Source organism: Drosophila sulfurigaster, chromosome 2L (genome assembly GCF_023558435.1).
Source record: "Drosophila sulfurigaster albostrigata strain 15112-1811.04 chromosome 2L, ASM2355843v2, whole genome shotgun sequence".
Classification (NCBI taxonomy): domain Eukaryota; kingdom Metazoa; phylum Arthropoda; class Insecta; order Diptera; family Drosophilidae; genus Drosophila; species Drosophila sulfurigaster.
This window is the reverse complement of record NC_084881.1, coordinates 29,700,206-29,720,761: the sequence shown is the minus strand read 5'-3', so window position 1 is coordinate 29,720,761 and position 20,556 is coordinate 29,700,206. Positions and strand designations below refer to the sequence as shown.

Sequence of the window (20,556 nt, the reverse complement as noted above, 5' to 3'; positions counted from 1 at the left end):
ATGCCAACTACATTATGAATTAACCCCTCCCTGGTAGAGCACCCCATCACTGGTCAACCTTGCCCAACTCACAATGTCAACAACTCAAAACATTAATGCTTAGTTAATATGAAGTCCCTCAGGTGTTGTGCTGCAGTCCAAAGCAGTGCAATTGACACACACATTCGCATGCTTAACGTGAACGTGCAAAGCAGTTCAATTTACACACGCACATAAATGGCATGCTTTTGCATATTATGAAAAAGTCGCTTATTTTAAATGTAAAATATATTCATAGTTTTATATATGTTTAACAAAAGTGGCACTTACCCTCACTTTGTTTGCACTATTCTTCACTTTTTTAACACTTTGCACTGAGTTTATTCATCATTTCAACTTTTTGTAATATCCGCACAGCACTTTGCAAGCTCACTTTTTTCATAATGTTGCCACACTGCCGCAATAAGGTTAAGGCCTGGCGCGCAGTCATCTGAGCAGCGTTGCCAATTGCGCAGACAAAACAGCTGTTGCGTGGCGATAGTTGTCAAGCAGTGTGGCCGTTCGTGTTGTATAAAATACTGCAGTTGGGCACATCTCTAAAACGAAACCAAATAATAAATTTTTAGCAATTAGCAAAATGATGGCCAGCAAGCAATTGGTAAACAATTTAAACAAAGTGGCACGCTGCAGCGAGCAGCTGCTTAAGCCATTGGCCGCAGTGCGCTGCTCCAGCACACGCAGCGACATTGAGAAAGTCACACACACTGGCCAGGTAAATACATTTCAAGAGCAGTTAACGCGAGGATGCGATTACGCAAACATTTGTTTTCAATTTAAAACAGGTGTTCGATAAGGATGATTATCGCAATGCACGCTTCGTCAATGCCAAACGCTATGTCAACGAGAACTGGGGCATCAAGCTGATCGACGAAGTCGCTCCCACAGTGACCTCCGAACGCGTCGTCGCCTGCGACGGCGGCAACGGACCCTTGGGACACCCCAAAGTCTATATCAATCTGGTAAGTCGGGGAATATATTAATCTATAAAGGGTTGTACTAAGAGTATCTCTTTTAAGGACAAGCCTGGCAATCACACTTGCGGCTACTGCGGCCTGCGCTTCGTGAAGAAGGACGAGCATCATTAAATGATATAGTTCAAGATTCGAAGATTGTTAGTTGGATGTACTATATAAATAAAAAACCTAATAGCTACTGAATGCCTAATCAGGGAACTTCTTCTGATTTTTATTGACATTGCTTGATAGTTTTAAGATGTCAAATGCGTATTGGAGACCGAAAGAATTTGGTTTAAACACATTTTAAGGAGGCCAAGAGAATTTAGTTTAGAAACTTCTTCTGAGAACTTCATGAGAGCACATGTTAGGCATTCTATCCGATGCATATTCCTGTTTAGATTAAATATTTCACGAAGAATTCTTAAGACTAAAAAATCAATTTGGAAAAACGAAATGTGCAATTTTATGATTCTTTCAAAAACTAATTCATGGAAGTAAAAGTAAAAACGTAATGTTTAATTTCTTAAAAAACTATTTAATGGAAGTAAAAGTGATGTACAAAAAAACAAAAAATGATACAAACAAAATTATATATTTAAAAATATTGTTTTTTGGATTGTTAAATTAAAAATTAGTTTTTTGTTTGACATTTAAATATAAATTATAAATTTAAATGAAGAATCAAAAGTTAAATATGATTTTTTAAATAAAAATAAGATTTTCGAGTTGACTTTTGAATACAAATGTAACTTTTTGATTTTTAAATTATAAATATACTTTATCTTTAAAGTGAAATTAAAATTAAAGTAAAATGAAACCGCATGATAAATTTTCCCATAAGATAAATAACTCTTAAGTTCAAAGAAGAACATCATCTGCAGCTGTCTTTGCTTATTGCACAACTCATTTTTTTTTTATTGATTTTTCTTCTTGAGATGATATCTAATACAATGTTTCGAGTTTTATGTTTGTTTGCTTGTTGTTGTTGTTGTTGTTGCTCGCGGTCTATTTGCAGTTGTTAGTAAAGTTAATAATTGAGAAATTAATAATAATTATCAAGTGTAACTAAAGTTAATCGTGTTAGATGTTAGCCATAACCGTAAATAATACGTGAGTATACCATATAGCGTAATTATATTTAAAGAAAAACGTAATAAATACGTACGTAATATACCGAGTATATACCGAATTTATATATCGCCTGTTGTTCAGTGCAGAATCCTTTAACCGTGTATCATACTTTTTTTTGTGGGGGGTCGAAATCATAAAGATGAGGAGGACGAATCGTATTCAACGAATCGAATTTATAAATAATGCCTTATAAGCTGGGTTTTCAGGTTTCTCTTTTCCAATACTACGCGGGCACTTTTATGTTTTTGTTTTTGGTTTTTTAGATGCTGTTTTCTTATTCTCGTTCTTGTCGTCGAGCACGCTCCATTGAGACACAGATAGCACTACGAAGAATGCGTTTTAAAAACAAAACTAAAGAAAAGAATAACAGCTGTAGCTAGACTAGCTAGCTAATCTTTGCACACACTCAAAATAATAATGAAAGAAATCCTGGTTCACAGACCAAACTCAATTTCTTAGCATTCAGCAGCAGAACTGTTCCGCCTCGATTCTCTCGAGGGGATTCCGCAGAATACTCTCACTCACTCTTTCTCTCTTTCGCTGTCGCGCTGTGGGAACTGAAAGTGAATTCTCGGCTCGGCTCGAAGCTTTTCACATTCACAATGCAGAAACAGCAGCAGATAAGACGACTCCGTCTCTCCAGTGGAGGAGGAGGGCAGGAGAAGTCAACATGCTGCTCAAATAATTGTTCAATAATCGTCGTCATCTGTTGTCTCAATTGCGTCTCATCTAAAACAGCAAGAAATATTGAGGAGAATGTAAACTAAAATGTAGTAATTTCTAATTTGGATAAAGTTGATGTAGATTTTGTTGTAGTAGTTGATGTTGTTGTTGTGTGGGACGAATCGCTCTTGATATTGTTGTTGATGTTGTTGTTGTGGCTGCTGCCTGGGTGGGAGCAACAGTGATCGCTTGTCTTGTTGGTCTTGATTGGGGCAATAGTTGTTCACCACTGGTCACCAGAGGTTACGTGGCATGGCGTAGCCTTCTTTTGTCACAAATAGATTGCGATTCGCATAAGCTTCGCCTCCTCCTCCTCCGCCTCCAATCCTGGCCACCGTTCCGCCCGAGTTATCATTGCCGCTGCCATTGGTCACCACAGTCTCCTGGCGGCCATCGATCATGCGTGTCACAGTCGTCGTCTTTTGGCCCGACGAATCCTGAGTGACCTTGGTGGTCTCGTAGCTGCCATCGGGCTTGCGCACCGTCTTGGTCATGACACTCTGGCTAAACATCTTGGGCCCTTGGTAGCTGCCATCGAAGATGCCGCCGCCGCCTCCAAACGGAGTCATGGGCGTCATCATGCTCGGCTTACCATTCGACGGCGGACGCGGCGACGGACGCAACGCATTCGACTTGAGATGGTCGCCATCCTTGCCGAGAGTGCCGTGAATGCGACCCATGATCAACTCCTCATCCGACATCTTGGCGCGTGGCAAACTGCGTCGTTGATTCGAACGCAGAATGTTGTTGTCGTTGCCCTCCTCGGGATTCATGCGCTGAATCAGCGAGTACAACTGATCCGCATAGATTCTGAGTGAAGAGAAAAGGAATTAGTAATGATTGAAACTGTTTTTATTCCCCTCCACTTACTCCCCATCCAGATCAGTGTCCAAAGGACCTTCCTTGCGGTTAAATTCCTTCAGAATCTTGCTCTCAAAGCCAGGCTTCAGAAACTCATCGCGCAGATTGCGCTCCACACCAGCATCAGCTACGAATTGATATCGAAAATCAATTGAAAGTTTAGGATATTAAACAGATAATAGATTACTTACATTCATCTTCGTGCACTGCCTCAAGCAATCGCTGCAACTGACGCTCAAAGTGCTTCTGCATCTCTAGAGGACTCGTAAACACTTGGAACGCAAACTTGCGATCGTCATCGAAGAGCTCATCATCAGTCTCCGCCTCCTCGAACCATTGCGGCTTGCGGAACTCGTCCTTGTTGGAGGCCGATGAGGCGCTGGAAAGGTTGAAAAATTTGTTTGGTATTTTATTTTTAATTTACAATCTATCTATCTAAAGATAATAAGTAAATGCGTTGACGATGGCAATGAGTGAAGAATATAAATAAATGTTTACTTTACAAAACAAATCTTAATCTAATACTTTGGACTGTAATTTAAAAATAAATCTTAACTTTGCTAAACAAATCCTAATCTAATAATTTCACATCTATATGAATAGTTAGTTGAAAAGATACTACAACTAAACGTTGTCTATAAGAAAGTAAATCTCTTCTTCTCCTAAAATTTAATTTAAATTATTCAAACCATTTGTTTAGAATATTGTATTTAACTTCAGGTAGATAGGTTTTTAAGTTTTTCTTTATTATTATATTGTTATTATTGTTGAAGAAGATAACTTTTCTTTTTAATTTTTTATGTATTGTTATTATTGTTTATTTTCGATAACGAGTTTTATGTAGACTAAAATTAGTTTTAGTTTTTGGTGATTCTGTGATTAGGCAAGTTCAAGAGCCGGACGGACAGATAAGCGAATGAGCACTACATATAGAATATGAGGTCGATTATGGCACACATATTTCTTATCCAAAAAAAGAAGGAATTAAGTTAAAGTATTGAATTAATAACTATTGATATTAGACCTCTATTAGCCGGACGCTTCCCTGGACGAACCCTTTTTTCACTCTATTTTGAATATTTTAATCTTATTTCTATAATTATCAACAATATACTAGAGGACGGACACTTCCCTGGGCTAAGCCTTTTTCACACTTTTTTGTTCTGTGCTTCCTCTTCCTCATTTTAGATAACCGAGTTGTGAAACCCTTTTACGCTATGCAAAGCGGGTATCAAAAAGCCAAAGGTGAATTTCGACTTCCATTTATGACAAGTGAAGTCTCCACTCCTCAACTCCCCCACTTTAGTCCCCTCCCTTTCACTCATTCAATCCTGTGCTGCAGCCCACAGGCAGTTTACGCCAATACGCAGCCTCCGCAACACACACACACACATACATAGGCACAGAAATAGGCTTTTGCGCCTGTGTGCACGTATGTATGTGTGTGTATCTATCCCACACATACATATAAAGCAGGTGCCTTTGCCTGGTGCGTTTTGCCTGCTTTATCGATCCGTGCCTTGCAAAAAGCCGCAGCCAAAATGAAAAACTGGGAGGAGGGGTAAAACTTACTCCTGCTGCTGCTGCTGCTGATCTAACTCCGATTGGAACATTTTCTTCAAGATATCCATAACGGCTTCTTCTGCTTCTTTTCCTTCTGGTTGTTGTTGTTGATATTGTTTAGTGCAAAATCCTTTTGCAACGCAAGCGTTTTTAATTCACGATATACACTAGTATTAGTGTATGTGTGTGTGAGTGTGTTTAGTTTTAGTTGAGAGAAAGAGAAACTAAAAGAACCAAAATGACGCAAATATTCAACAATATTGTGAACAATATCTCGTTGAAAGTTTTTCGTTTATAATTGCTTCACTCGGTTTTTCCTTATTTTTTTCTCTGTTGCTGCTTCTCCTGTAAGTTCTGCTTTTTTGATGTGCACACACAATTTTCAAGTATCCTATAAACACCACCACGAAACACAACGAACAGGCGACGAAACAGAAATTGCTCGATTAATGCCAAACAGCTGATGCGGCGAACGCGTTTCGTTTCCCACTTTGTTCTCTGCGCCACTTTGACGTTACGTCACCCAGCACAGTGGAAAACGAAACGCACGCTACGTTACGCGACAGTGTTACGTACCGGCATTTAGCACGTGGCGCGCAATTTGAAATTCGCTATAAGCTTGAGATTACTTTTGTAATTTTGATACATTATAGATTTTATCGCTAATCATTTAAAGCACAGAGACTGACTTTAAATTCTAAGCTAAGATTCGATTTTGTAATAAATTGTAATTGCAATGTAAATAAAGCACTTTTCTGTTACGTCATAAAGTTGATCACGTAACGTAGCGTCTACATATTGAGCTTGGCGCGGAATTTGAATTTCACTAACATTATTCATGTTAGAATTAAAAGAATTTGACACATTTTTGATGCGCTACAAATTTATTCAAGAGTAAGCACAAAATCGAAAGATAATGTTCTGATTAGATATATATATGAATATATTGTCTACATACTAGATAAGTACTTGTTTTGGTCAGTCGCAAGCTTGCGCTTCCAATTGGAGGGATGGATGCCCTTAAGGGTTGCACACCCTGCAGGGATGGTTTAGCCCTAGCTTTAGTTTTCGTATTCGTATTAGTAATCGTAATCGAGTTACAGTCTTGATATTGTAACCGCGAGAGATCTTCAAGTTTGTACTGCATACAAAGTTGCTTCCGTATTTTGTTGCATCCTGCTCTGGTTGGTTTCCTTTCCTTTCCTTTTTTTTTTGGGTGCTATAGCTACTACACATAAAACTAGTCTAATAAGTAATAATTGTTATCGCTAAGGCTCTCTATGGCATATTCTCCTTGTCGTTGCCCACGAGACTGCAACGTTTTCCCTTCTGGATCTTCATCATTTTGTTCTCATCAGCACACTTTGTGGTGATGGCATTGCGCACCTCCTTCTCGCTGGCATTCGACTTGTGGGTGACGGCAAAAATGATGTCCTGTATCTTGACCGGATCCAGCATTTGCTTCAACGGTTTCTGCTGATCCTTAAAAGCAGGCGATGGCTTCCCAGTCATCGAGTGTGTGGCGAGAGTTTCGCGATCGAAAATCGTAACCAGCAACTTGCGTGTGGCGAGCGAGGAAACAGACCAATTGATGTTCTCAAAGACGCTGGCTGGCACACAGGTGTTGTTGGGTCCAATGGAGACCATGACTTCGTTGTTCAGCTGCTGCTGCTGTTGCTGTTGCTCCTTGACAACCACTTCCTCCTTGATCTTTAAGCTGTTGTTGTTGTTGTTGCTGCTGATGTTGTGATTGTTGTTATTGTTTTTGTTGTTACTGCGTCGCGTGGGCAGTTTGTAAACATTGTTGTTCGACTGTTGCAGCGGCGCTGGCGTCGATGTCTTCGGTTGCTCCACCTTGCGTCGCTTGATCACCTGTTGCTCCTCTCCGCCCAGACAAATCTCCAAGCGATCCGAATCAGCCGAGGTGCTCAAGCTGTTCAAACTCTCGGCAGCCAAGCGGATTTCAATGGCATCCGCATCATCGGCTGCTGTCACAATCTTGTAGTCAATGACCTCGGCACGCTGAGGCTGTTGTTGCAACTGAATTGGAACTGGAGCTGGAGCAATTGGAGCTGCAACTGCAGCTGGAGCACAGATCACCGAGCTAGGCGGCGTCAGCAGCTGCTGCTGTGCTGTGGGCGGCGTTGACGGTGTCGTCTGCACCGTGGCAAGTTGCATGCGTGCCGAGGTGGCGTGAATTTGTGACAAGAGATCCGTGTGCTGTTGCAGCTTCGTCTCCAGATAGCGCAGCTTGTCGCGCAGCGCATGATTCTCGGCCTGCAGCGAGGGATCCTTTGGCTCCAGGCGACGCAGCAGCTCAAAGTCCTCGCTCTCGGTTTGTGTCCAGGCATTCAACAGCATCGGCTGCTCACGTTCTGGACTCCATTGGAAGGTGCCGCCGTTTGCTTGCATAATCTGCATTGGAAGCCATAACGGTAAAGCATCGATACTTTCGATTTGAGAGGGGGAAGAGGGGGATCGGCGTTCTGCCTACTTACTCGTGCATCCATTGTTCCAATCCAAGCGGCGGTGCGGCGTCGACGTTGTTCACTTCCCGTGAGATGAGCGTCAACTGGACAAAACGCTGCGCAAATGCAAGGCGAACCACAAATATTGGCGGCAAAAAAACACACACAGAGAAGAGAGCAAGAGCGAGAACAACAACGAGGGTAGTTTTACTATGCGTAGTTATTTTAGCAAGGCGACAATGCATTCCAATTACTTACACATGCTACCTGGCAGCCGAGAATGACGACAACAACAATAACAGCGCGCTCTCTCTCCCTCTTTCCTTCGCTCACAGCAGGCAATCAGCACTGTATGTGTTTATGAGTGTGTGTTTCGTTCCGTTTCCCTTTGCCAGGTATGCGCACAGTTAGCGTGTCCTTTACGAAATGGGACTTGCTTTGCCTTTTCTACGAGATCCCAACTGGCGTCTGGCCAATTTTCATGTTGCCTTGCGTTTTCTATTCTCTCTCACTCTCTCTCCCTCTCCTTGTTTCGCTTCGCGCGGGAACTGGGAACGCAATTTTAAAGCGCAGCGTTGCCACCTGACACAGCAAACAGCTGAGTTGCCAGCAAGCAACAAACAGCAATAGTTGAAAATTTTGTTGCAGATGTTTATCACTTGTAGTATATTTAAGCACTTTTAATTTGCACTTTTAACGATTAAATTTAAATTTTTGCAACGTTGTGTTGTCACTTCATGTAAACTGGTTACGCAAACGCAATGAGACCAGTATACACACACACACGAATGAGGTGGAAACTAGAGAGCATAATAAACGCCGTCTCTCTGATCGGAAAAATCATCCCTTAAAAATGCACAGAGCATTAGAGAGTATTTTACAAGAGAATATCTAAGCCAGGTAGTCCCATTGTTTGGCTGCAATTCGCAGAACAGCGCGCAAAATTTCAAGAATGCATTCGAAATTTTTGCTTAAAATCATAAAGAAATGCATTCAAACATTTCAACATACATATTCAAAGCGAAAAGATCGTAATGAAAACGATGTATTTTGGTAGTAAACCCAACTTTGCGAAGTTTAAAAGTTCAAAGAAATACATCGCACATACAAAATAATTAGAAAACATTGACAACAGAAATGCATTGGAAAGCTAATGTTATTGTGCATCTGTTTCAATATATGGGTAATTCCAAAACGGAATTTGTCCCGTGCGAGACTCTTTATATTGAAAATAACATAAATTGAAACAATTTTGAAAATAAGAAAGGTTTATTTTTAAAGCTCTAGATAAGTACTTTAATTAGAGCTAAGAATTTTTTTTCTGTTTTGTTTTCTGTTGTCAAATTGCAAAAATTAACCAATTCGTACGCAAAACCAAAAAATGAACGAATTTATATATTTTATCGGAAAACAAATTAAGCTCCTAAAATCAATCTTAGCTCTAAATATAGTACTTATCTAGAGCTTTCAGAATAACATTAACTTATTTTTAAAATTGTTTCAGTTTATGTTATTTTCACTGCAGTGCACTCTAAAAAGTCTCGCACGGGACAAATTTCGCCATGGAATTACCCATATGCCATTTATTTGAAGCGTAAACAACATTATTTTTGATGCACTCAAATATGTCGAAGTTTGTGACTGGAAATGTTTTTGCGAGGAGTTCTTCATTATTTCAATATGAAGAAAACTGCAGCCGAAATCATATTATTTACGATTTAAAAGCGGCAATTTTGACTTGGAAGACGCAGAGCGTCCTGGGCACCCAAAAAAGTTTAAAGATGACGAACTGAAAGAATTACACGATGAAGATTGTTGCCGAACACAAGAAGAGCTCGCAGAATCTTTGGGAGTTACTCAAGCAGCCATTGCAAAACTGTTGACAGCAGCCGGCAAGCAAGGAAATTGGAAAAAGTCATAGCTTCAGATGAGAAATACTTTGAATAATACTATTGTTCATGTTTTACTTAAATAAACGTTTTAAAGTTTGAAAAAAAAACCGCACGAATTAAGTTTTAGACCCATTTACTAAAACTAAATTAAATAGTTTTAGCTTAAATTTTTATTATATTATATTTTACTTTATATTATCTTTTTTATCCTATCAAAAGTATCAAATACGTACCGACTGTATTTTCCCTTACGTCGAATCTCTAATTGAATTTCCCACCCAGAGTGCTAAAGTATTTTTATAAAATAAAAGTAAATACTTTCTCCCATTGTATTTAAAATCTGTAGTCCAATCATCATGGTTATAATATAATAATAGGAATCGTATAAATTTCAATAGACTGTCAACTGTCTGTTACTTCACACAGTGAAGCCTATTGTTTAATAAATTGTGTATACTTGGTTAACATTTTATATAAGCTGTAATCTAATCTGATCGGTATCATAGCAAGGATACAAGATATATTTAATATTCTACAATGGGCTGTGATCTAATCCTTGATTATTATTTCAAGTATTCGAACATGTTTAATATTAATCCCAATTTCGCGATGGTAAATCAAATGGGAAAGGTATAAGACTGACACTAAATTCCATATATCCCAATTTTAAATGAAAAAATAAGAGTTTCATATATTAACATTGAACTTGATCTAATGTTAAAATAACGTTTCAAACTGTATTAACTAAAAGGATCAATTGTGACCTTGAAATAATCATACAGTTCTGCGAACGCAGCACATCAACACTGTCATTAACTGCGCTTAGATGGCAACCCTGGCTGGCTGACCGCCATTTGCAATCTGTCAACGGTGAAAATATAACTGTTAATCCACGGTCATAAAACTGAAGCCGTCATAAAAGGACAGACTAGAATTTTGCAAGGTCAGCACAGCGCACGTCTTAAGAAAATTGCTGGCGACATTTAACATTTAAAAGGAAAAACCCAAATCGCGGCATCTGTCGAAAGAAGAGTACTTAAAATTCAAATTACTTACCTGTTTTTTCCCTCGGTGATCTCTACCTGATCCGAGGATTAAAGATCTTAAGTTTATGACAAACATGGACGAGTATACAAATATCGATGTGCGTAGAACATGCAAATCATTCCTTGACGATTCGTCGCAACAGAAACAACTCGCCCGCATCAATCGACATCCGGCGTTTTTCCAGCCGCAACACAGTTTCAGTGCACCACAGCTTTATCCAGAGTTCCTGAAACTCTTTGCACCGCACTTTTCGCCCTACCATTACAACTCGGCTCAAATGGACCTTGAGCGCTTATTCAACAAGCCCGTCAGCCAGGAGCAGCAGCAGCAGCCGACGGCCAAGCAGCATCCTCCTCAGGGTGCTTTAGCACCATCTCGACCTGCTCTTGTGCCGTTCCAACAGGTGCCAATAGCACAAAGGATGCCATCGAATCAGCTGCCGCCGAAGAAGGCGATTCAACGTCATCCCATACTCAATGTGAAGGTGGTTAACAAGGTTGAGTTGCCTCCGTTGGAGCCACTGCCACCCATCGAGGACTCTTTCATGGAAGAAGTGAAGCGAATTGAGACAACGCAGGGGCAATATAAAATGTTCTTTGGCCGCATGATGGACATGATGGATACGCTCTGTCGGCGCTACGATGGTCTCGAGGAGGAGCCCGAACCCATGGCCGATTCAGACGACGAAGAAACCGAGGAACCGCCGCCGCCGCCTTCGAAGCGTCAACGTCCCATTGATCGCTCGGCCACAAATTCTCCGGATTGCGATATGTCTGATGAGGAGGAGGAAGAGGAGGAGGATTTGTCTAAATATCCTGAGCGGATTGAGTTACCCGATGGTAGCTACACCTATGTGCTGGGTCCCAATGGCACCACGATCACCAGCAAGGAGTTCGGTCAAGTAGCCTGGACAGATGCTCCAGTTGCCACACGTGGTCTGCTCAACGTTGTCTTCACAAGCGATGATCTGGCCACTCACACTCTGACTGGCAAGCCGTCGCCTGCCTTCTATGGACGCGAACGGCCTCCGAAGAAGATGCTGGATCCCGATCGGGTGGAGGATATCATTGTGTCCGTGATGAATCGCACCGGGGGCAAGGAGCGTCACATTCGTGGCACCATCACCACCAAGTGTGCCGACACCGCCAAGAAGTACAAGCGTCGCGCCAAGAAGCTTGCCGAAAGTGAAGCCATCAACCAGGGACAGGGACAGTGATGAGTTTTGGAGATGAATTTAGTGATGATGATGGCTGGATATGATTTAGCTGATGTTTTAGTTATTTAAGCTCTATATGTATGTGACGATTTGTGACTATCGATTTCCTTTTGCAAATAAAAGTTGCTCCTTTAAAAGCAGGTTTATTCACGTTCTTCTTTTTTTGGGTTGTTTCTCCTCTCGACTTTAATAATAGACTAACGATGTTGTGTTTTTGTTTTATATGGATCTTTATCTACTTCTTCTTGGGATCCCAGGCCTCAATCTTGGGCGGAGTCGTGCTGTATGGCGCATACGCTTCTGCAATTTTAAAGCGACTGTTTAGTTCAATGATAAATATGATGAAGCTACTCAATTTACCCTTGGTGCCCGAGAGGTTCTCGCTGTGGTCGGCGATCCATTTGTATTTGGGGCGACAACCATCACGAATGGGCGGCAAATCCGTCTGCAAAAATGTTTTTATAGAGAAAGGATTTAAGGATTGTAAATGAGATATAGAATTCTTTGAAGCAAAGAAAAGAGTAAAAAGCTCTGGAAACAATTTAAATGGTAACTAAGGAATTTTACTTAAAGTTATAAGAAAATATCAGCTCTAGTAGCTTGTTAATTTATTATAAAATATAAAAATCTCGAAGTGAATTTAAATAGCGAGCCATTACAGTTTAAATAGGGTCTTGAAGTTATACTATGATTAGATCTTACTACACATTCCCAATGATTAGTAGATATAGTAAGGAATAAATACATAGTTACAACTTTAAACCATTTTAAAAAAGGACTCTGGCTTCCCTAAAAACTAGTGCAGGGTATCAGCAGTCTGTCCGACTCACCTTGTAGTGCATCCAGCCGAACCATTCGGCGGGTATCTGTGATCCGTCGTAATCCATGTTCACATGGGTAGCGAACTCGACCCAACGATTGCGGCCATAGAAGTAATAGGGATTCTCAAAGTATTTGTTGCCATACTTGTCGATGCCAATCAGCGTGCCCGTCTTCAGATCATCGTTTCTGTTTATAATATGAGAATGTAGTTCAGAATAGTTTCGCGAGTTTCTGCAGCTTATATAAGAGTGCTTTGCATTTTACTCACCTGTATAGCTTCAGATAGGCTTGCTTTAGGCCGCCGGCCTCGCGTATTGCCTGGAACAGTCGGCCCAGGCGATTGATACCCAAGAATTTTGTCATTCTGTGCGGCAAATGCGAGTTCAATAATAAATTTCTGTGCTTATTTGTTGTGAAAAACTTACGTGCTAAGCAAAACAGCGTTGCCACTCAGCTGTAAAGTGCTTGTCAAACAACCCTGCTCAGGCTACGATTGAGTGTATGCTGTAGCCCTGCACAGCTGATTGCTGATAGCCAACAGCGTTACCACTCAGCTATACAGTGTTTGCAGGGCTGCACAATACGCCTGCCCGCTGTTGACAAACAACCCTGGCTCTTCACATCTGTTCACCGATAGCGACTTCTGTGTGTGAATCATATTGCTGGATAAAAGAAAAGAAACAGTAAATTAAAAAGGAGAAAAAAAAACATAAAACTATGGCTAAGAATACCTCGAGCAGTGCATTTCGTAAGATCGATGTCGATCAATACAACGAGGACAACTTCCGGGAAGACGATGGCGTCGATAGCGCTGCCGCCGGACCGGATGAGAACGAAATCACTTCGCTGCTGACCAAAGGCAAGAGTGTCGAGGCGCTGCTCAGTGCGCTGCAGAATGCCCCATTGCGTTGCAAGAACCAGCACGTCAAGGTGAGGCATGCGATAATGCGTCAGCTACTAAAAGAAATAAATATACGAATATAACTCACTTTTTATAGGACAACGCCCTAAACATAACGCTGCGTGTGCTCTTATCAATCAAATCAACACAAATGGATCAAGCCATCGATAGCGTAGAGCAGAACGATCTGATCGATGTGCTCATGAAGTACATCTACCGAGGCTTCGAAATACCCTCGGAGGGATCCAGCGGACACCTGCTACAATGGCACGAAAAAGCATTTGCTAAAGGCGGCCTTGGTTGCATTGTTCGCGTTTTGTCCGACACGAATCGTGCTTAAGGAACGCAGCAGGATAATACAAGGATAATATACAGTCAAGCATCTTAAATACACACATATAGTCATGGATGTTGTCTACCCCCGATGGAACACCTGAAGAACTGAATGAAACCGCAGCCCGTGTCGAAGCTTGAGCCCTAGTTTGATTTTTTGCCCCCAATTACAAATGACAAGAAGTTTTCCAAATTAGATTTTAACTCGTATTCAAGTATTAAAGTTTTTATTACAAAAAAACAATTGTATTGAGTATCTTCTAAATCTGCAAATAGAACACCATTCTTGTCTATATAGGGTATAGCTTTGTGCTAATAGGAAAGACAACAGACATTTCCGAACCCATCCTAATGAGTTCTGAAAATTTGCTAGCGATCGGATAACAACCTTTAAATTGATTCATCTGACACTATTCACCATTATTTATCGCCGTACTTATAAGTAAATGCATTAATTCCATTATATTCCACTATGTTCGATTGATGCATTAAATATATTTTATATTTTTTTAACTGTTCTCCCTTTTTTATTTTATTAAACAGAGAATGCAATAAGTACGTTAATTGTTCTTACAAAATCAGCCATTTGGTGATGAATGATTTATGAATTGTGATTAATGTTACGACGTACTTCATGTCTTTTGGTATTAAGCTTTTCATCAAACATTTTCTTTCTTTTTTATTTGAATATTTAGAAAATGCACCGAATTCTTAATGAAAGATGAAATAATGTGTTAATTACCTGGTGAAACATGATGATGAGAGGATTCCTATTCCATGATGGCATTAAGTTTTGTAATCAACCGTTTTTCTCGTTTTTATTTTGACTATTCAGAAAATGTAATAAGTGCGTGGATTTAACTTAAAACAAAACCAATCATCACGATTAAGCAACTTTCTCTCTGCACATTTCGCATGCTGTAAATGCGTCCGATGAAATTTAAGTTTGAAGAAGAAATGCTGTCGAAATGCAGCTGCGATGGGGAAACGAACCAAGAAGAAGACGACAAAGTGTTCTTAAAGCTATTCCATAATGTAGTCTGAATCGTAGCCCGTTTGATGTTGAATTTTGTTGGGTGGGTGCTTGGGGAAACACTTAACAAAGCGAAGGAAGAGGAGAGTTTTGTGAGTTGCATTCCCAAAGAGTTGTCTTCAATAAATAGTATTTGTTGTTGTTTTTGATATATGCTGGATGCTTGCTGCTAATTGCTTGTTAATGGTAATATTATTATGTATCGAAACAGGCTCCAATATCATATCTGGGGGGGCAAGTCCTCAAGTCTACCACATGTGAGTCTCGCGTATCTCGCTGATGATGTGATTAGCACGTGTGAGAGCCTGCAAAAAAGATTCCAATTTTAATAAGAAAATATTTGTGAGAGCAATTTGCAGTCGCACCTTTAACATATCCGCTGCCTCTTTTCGGCGCACGGCGATGTGATCGGACTCGTTCAGCAGTGTTTCGGCCTTCTCCGACTTGTAGAGATGTGTGACGAGTTCACTCTGCAAGTTGTCCTTAACGTAGTTGACCAAGAAATGCATAATTGCCTTTGGTACCGAGTCTTGTATCGATTTGCGCACAATGTAGAAATACGATTTGATCAGACGTTCTAAAAAGAAACAATACAGTTTTAATAAGGAGAATCTATCTCTCAACTTTTACACTCACCAATGACATCGCAATCCTTTTGCTCCTTGTCTGTGAGACGACGTGGATTGTGCAGAGCTGGCACATCGGGCAGCAGATTGACAGGCTTCAATGGACTGACCATAATATTATTGTGCACCGGCGTATTGCTGGCCGAGTTCTCAATGCTGTCGGGGCGATTGGGCGCAGGTGGCAGAATATTTGACAGCCACGACGAACCAGTCGAGTTCTCGCCAACATGATTCTGTAAAGCAAGCAAAAATAAATTTATTAAACTGTTCAAAGGTTTAGGTAAGAATTGTTATATTATGTCAACAGTTAAGATGGCTGATTGATAGAAGTTTGGAATGCAATTCGGACTGGGAAGAGCACAACGCAGCTTACCCTTGACAACAGAAGACCATAAATTGTAGATGTTCGCTACGAAAACAAAAAGTGGGTTCAAATAGAAAACTATAGTACTATAAATCGATTTTATGGGAGAATGACAATGCGAAAAGTGATGTATTTTAGCGATGTTTGCAGTCTCTTAAGTCTAACTTTGATTACGTGCAATTTACAACCTGTGTTGTACACAATTGCATTCCTATTCATTCAACAATTAGATACATCTTAACTTGATTGATTCGCGACTAATCGATTGAATCGCGATAATTCTAAAACGTTGAAAATTACTTAATGGATTGCTAATTAACATGACAAGCTCTTAAAAACAGAGAGCAACAGGTTAATCTTATTGAATATTAACACATTTAAACAATATCGGCATTCAATTTTAACATTACTTATACGAGCTATTTCTGAAAATCATGCCTCGAAAGTTATTTTTGCTTAGTTAAAAGAAACGTTCACATTCAAGTATAATGCGCCTAACTGATCGGGTTCATTGATAAAGCTATATTAACCAGTTCTTCCAAACATACAGAACGTATATTTAAATTAAAGTTGAGCTTCTTTCAGATAATCATGAATATGCATTTAAGAATTTAGTTACTCATGAACAGTATTTAAAATAGTATAATTACAAAATAAGCACAGTATTTAAAATAGTACAAATACTGTGCTTAAGTATATCAATATCTCAATTCTTAAATACATAGTTAAGATTGACTTGCTTAACTTATATTAAAGTTCAGTTTCTTATTATATGAAAGAATTTCAGCTTTAATTTAAATGAAATACATATTCAAGATTGACATACTTATTATATGATAGAAACATAACTTTATTTTAATTTGACTGGCAACCTATTCACACTATTAATGTTTTGAAAACTGTATTAAATGCCAACAATAATTTTGCTGTCAAAGCTAAATAAAATAAGTTTAGTAACACTTCCGTAATCATAAGTATCGCTGACTGCCGATTGTATCAAACGCAAATGATAATTTTGCTGTCAAATATTAAGAAAATAAATATAGTAATACCTCCAGTAAACATAAGGATTTCTGACTGCTAAAGTAAAGAATGATAGATTGATATTACTAACTGATAAGCTGTTGACTTGATATAAATTTTGTATCGTAAGCGGGTTTCTATGCTGTTTGCTCCTTACCTGATCATGGTTCTCATTCTGCTGCTGTTGCTGTGTCTGCAGCTGCGCCTGTGATTGCTGTTGCTGCTGCTGTTGTTGCTGATTCTGGTTAACAGCATTGTGTGCCGAGACCTGAGGCGACATATTGTTGCGTGGCGTGTTCGTGCGACGTGGCTGCGAATACGGATCGTTGTCTGTTTTCAGTAGGCTGGGCACCAAAGCTGCTTCCTTGTGGAAATCTGGATGCTTGGTGTTGATGTAGGCCAGCTCAATGGCCACAATGTTCTCCACCATCACATTGGTGGCAGGCAGACGACAGCGTAGCAGCTGCGTCACCACATCCACAATCTTTTCGTGCAACTTGGGGAAACTGCAATGCAAAAGGGGAATATAAACCTTAACTTTGTAGATAGAAACTTGATGACCTACCGCAGCATTTCCTGTTGCACCTCGTTGCCGCAGTGTTGCACAATGCGCTGCATCTCCTCGTGAATGAGCTCCACGCAACGCAGCGAAGGCTCCTCCAGGCGACGAATTTGCCGCTTAACCAACAGCTCAAAGGACACCTCGGGCACAAACAGCGCTGGCCTCGGACCTGTGGCATTTCGAATAGCAGTGAGTATGTCCATCTTTGTCAAACCCGCCAGCGGGTGAATCGAGTCCAGAGTGCGGCCGAAGATTTCGTGGAAAATGTAGCAAAGACGTGCGCCACCGCAGAGCTCTGTGGTCTCAATGTTGCGGGCGGTGCCCTCGATGGTGGAACAATAGGCGCTCGAGAACTTTGTGATGATGTGCAGCAGCGTTTGGCTTTTGTCGGAGACGTCTTCGCCATAAGAGTTGAGTAGCGATTGGAACTGCGTGGACATGATGTTGACGCGTGTCTGCAAAGAGTAAGAAAATATTTAACAAGTTAATCAATAAGTTAAAGCTTTGGACTTACCTTAAGATCGGGCAAACAGTCGCGAATGTGATGCATTAGCAGACGATTAAGCGTCTTGGCCAAGTAAGGCGTTCCGTTGCGTGTGGCAAGCGTTGGGTATTTGCGTTGCAAGAACGCCGCCTCGTCCTTCATCTGCTCGTCAATGTCCTTCTTATCGATAATATCTTGTTGCGAGCGATTCATCACACCAATGATGCCTAGTTTGACGGGTATCACACGACCACACAATATATCAATTGCATCGGTGCCCGCATCCATCAGATCTAGTTTGGTGACCACAGCCAGCGTTCGCCTGCCATCGGGATCCACATCCTTGGCCAGTTTCAGGGCCTCACTGGTGGCCATATCCGTGTTGGCGGCCGTCACAGCCAAAATGATTGAGTTGGGGTTCTCAATGTATTTGACAACCAAATCTTTGATCTGTGCTTCAATATCTTCGGGTTGATCGCCCACCGGCACCTTCGTGATGCCCGGCAAATCGACGAGCGTCAAATTGACGACGCGGGTCGAGAAGATCTTGAGATTGATGGGCTCTGGGCATATGCCCTTGTTGCTGCCCGCCACACGCTCCGTTTCATTCTCGATCTCACGGCGTATTTCGTTAAAGTCCGTGAAGCATTTCTTCGTGTGCAGAAAGCGTCCCCATTCCTCAGCATTCACAGTGCCTGTCACAAGAGTTGGAAAGTGCATTAAAGAGTTTGTTTAAGTTTGAGTTTTAAGTTGCTTTGCTTACCATTCTCCGCTGAGCGATGCTCGCGATCTTCGAGGGGACAGTAAATCAGTTGCAAGACCAAAGGTCGCCGGGTCACAATTCCTGTGCCACGTGGCAGGAACGAACGTCCCACAACGCTCTCGATTACCGAACTTTTGCCCGAACTCTGCAATCAGATGGCAAATTTAAAAAATGTTAAGTTGAGTTGAGTGCACCAGGAAATAAGAGAGACGCGATTAGCACTTGTGGTGATACAAATTCCTCTTATCTGCAATCTACAAAAGGCAAATCACTTGAACGAAGCTCGAGCGGAGAGCGAAACGATAATAACGGATAATGGGGAAGGCGACTCAGCTAATTGTGATGCAATTCGAACCGCAAAGTGACACAGCAACTTGAGCTGAGAGTTCTCGAGAGAATAACTGAGAGTCAGCAACAAAATATTGAGATTATAATGGAAGTGGTTCTGTTATTAAAATAAGCTTTGCCCCGGAACAGATTGTAAATAAACAAACATTAACAAAAAGAGTAAATTATCTTTATAAAGATCATTTATAAAGACTAGGGACTTTTTATAATAATATTTATATATTCTTTTACTAAAAATAGCTAACAAAAGAAGCCACAATGTAATCTAGAAAACAAAAATAATATAAGGGAGCTGAACAATCAGAAAAGAATCCGCAAAACCAACAACTATAATATTAAATGACACATTGTAATGGAAATTAAAGGAAGATGCATTATTTTACAGAGAAGAGTTGAAAAAAAGAAAATATAAACATATTATTTTAGGGCTAAAACAAATTTACAATACATATTATAATAACGTTATACCAATGCAATTAAACTTCAGAAAATGGAATTCTACAACAATATCCGAAGTGCAATGCGTTGCTCTGGTCACACTGCACGCATTTGCATGCTTAAGAAACGTTCTTAGTGGGTATCACAGAGTCGAGCACATTTAACTGCATGTGTGTGTGTGTGTATGGGAATGTGTCACAACAGCAAACGCGAGAGCAGCTGTTATTTTTTGTGTGTTATGTGCCAAGCAAAAAGGGTATCGATTTTTCATAGTCGGAGCAGCTGCTGTTGCTGCTGCTGTGGTTGCACTTTAAATTATATAAACACAATCTGAGCTATATTCTGAACCAATTAAACAACAATTGTGCTAATGTTGTTGTTGCTAACAATTACGTGCCGGCATCCGCGTAGGCCAAAAAGGGGGGAAGAAACGAGAGGGGAAAGAGAAGCGGCCAAAACAAGCCGCAAGTTATATAATTGAACAATGTTCAATAATGTTCGACGCTGCTGATTTCTAATATTGATGACCCGGATTAGCGATTCTCCTTTCTGGGGTTTAGCAATTTGCATTTATTTTGGGGCGTCTCGCTTACCTGACTGCCGAGAACAACAATTTGCGGCAATTGTATTGAGTCAGAGCCGACAGTGTTGAAGACATCTTGTAATTTGTTGATAACTGGAATTAGGGCTTCCATTGCTCAGGCAGCTCAGTACGCGTTAACTCGCTTTCTCTCTCACGCTTACGATTGTTTAATTTATTGGAAATCCTTACGAAATTATCGCACACATTTAATAATACTTTTTGCTTTGTTGCGCGATTTACTGACGCGACGACGAGTGTGGTAAAACTTTTTGCAAATTTTGACAGGGCTACAGGAAAAAGAGTGCCACTGTTGAGGGTTGCCAGACGGACGAAATAAGAAATGAAACGAAACATGGCAGCGCACGAAAAAGTAAATCTTT

General features: G+C 40.5%; 7 protein-coding genes across 7 annotated transcripts; 3 read left to right on the top strand and 4 right to left on the bottom strand.

The window, feature by feature from the left end:
* The first annotated feature begins 549 nt into the window (after positions 1-549).
* LOC133850318 (NADH dehydrogenase [ubiquinone] iron-sulfur protein 6, mitochondrial) lies at positions 550-1,211 on the top strand. The gene is made up of 3 exons (XM_062286376.1): positions 550-751; positions 822-998; positions 1,056-1,211. The coding sequence occupies exons 1-3, from the start codon at positions 617-619 to the stop codon at positions 1,122-1,124; spliced, it is 381 nt and encodes a 126-aa protein (XP_062142360.1). The 5' UTR covers positions 550-616; the 3' UTR covers positions 1,125-1,211.
* Positions 1,212-2,246: 1,035 nt separating this feature from the next.
* LOC133837310 (uncharacterized) lies at positions 2,247-5,996 on the bottom strand. Its single transcript, XM_062268023.1, has 5 exons — positions 5,850-5,996; positions 5,283-5,664; positions 3,902-4,089; positions 3,720-3,837; positions 2,247-3,659 (listed from the first exon to the last, which is right to left on the bottom strand). Exons 2-5 carry the CDS (start codon positions 5,339-5,341, stop codon positions 3,083-3,085), a joined length of 942 nt encoding a protein of 313 aa, XP_062124007.1. The 5' UTR covers positions 5,342-5,664; positions 5,850-5,996; the 3' UTR covers positions 2,247-3,082.
* A 142-nt stretch (positions 5,997-6,138) lies between these two features.
* LOC133837300 (protein insensitive) lies at positions 6,139-8,242 on the bottom strand. Its single transcript, XM_062268011.1, has 3 exons — positions 8,000-8,242; positions 7,772-7,857; positions 6,139-7,688 (listed from the first exon to the last, which is right to left on the bottom strand). The coding sequence occupies exons 1-3, from the start codon at positions 8,001-8,003 to the stop codon at positions 6,552-6,554; spliced, it is 1,227 nt and encodes a 408-aa protein (XP_062123995.1). The 5' UTR covers positions 8,004-8,242; the 3' UTR covers positions 6,139-6,551.
* A 2,502-nt stretch (positions 8,243-10,744) lies between these two features.
* Positions 10,745-12,036, top strand: LOC133850898 (early boundary activity protein 2). The gene has a single exon (XM_062287148.1). It carries the CDS (start codon positions 10,745-10,747, stop codon positions 11,894-11,896), a length of 1,152 nt encoding a protein of 383 aa, XP_062143132.1. The 3' UTR covers positions 11,897-12,036.
* Positions 12,024-13,284, bottom strand: LOC133850902 (probable NADH dehydrogenase [ubiquinone] 1 alpha subcomplex subunit 12). Its single transcript, XM_062287153.1, has 5 exons — positions 13,144-13,284; positions 12,987-13,082; positions 12,727-12,904; positions 12,257-12,341; positions 12,024-12,196 (listed from the first exon to the last, which is right to left on the bottom strand). Exons 2-5 carry the CDS (start codon positions 13,079-13,081, stop codon positions 12,132-12,134), a joined length of 423 nt encoding a protein of 140 aa, XP_062143137.1. The 5' UTR covers position 13,082; positions 13,144-13,284; the 3' UTR covers positions 12,024-12,131.
* Positions 13,285-13,326: 42 nt separating this feature from the next.
* Positions 13,327-14,196, top strand: LOC133850901 (actin-related protein 2/3 complex subunit 5-A). Its single transcript, XM_062287152.1, has 2 exons — positions 13,327-13,648; positions 13,717-14,196. The coding sequence occupies exons 1-2, from the start codon at positions 13,436-13,438 to the stop codon at positions 13,957-13,959; spliced, it is 456 nt and encodes a 151-aa protein (XP_062143136.1). The 5' UTR covers positions 13,327-13,435; the 3' UTR covers positions 13,960-14,196.
* Positions 14,197-14,738: 542 nt separating this feature from the next.
* LOC133850894 (dynamin-1-like protein) lies at positions 14,739-20,459 on the bottom strand. Its single transcript, XM_062287143.1, has 8 exons — positions 20,187-20,459; positions 18,808-18,952; positions 18,075-18,739; positions 17,564-18,015; positions 17,156-17,504; positions 15,622-15,844; positions 15,351-15,562; positions 14,739-15,290 (listed from the first exon to the last, which is right to left on the bottom strand). The coding sequence occupies exons 1-8, from the start codon at positions 20,286-20,288 to the stop codon at positions 15,234-15,236; spliced, it is 2,205 nt and encodes a 734-aa protein (XP_062143127.1). The 5' UTR covers positions 20,289-20,459; the 3' UTR covers positions 14,739-15,233.
* Between the last annotated feature and the right edge of the window lie 97 nt (positions 20,460-20,556).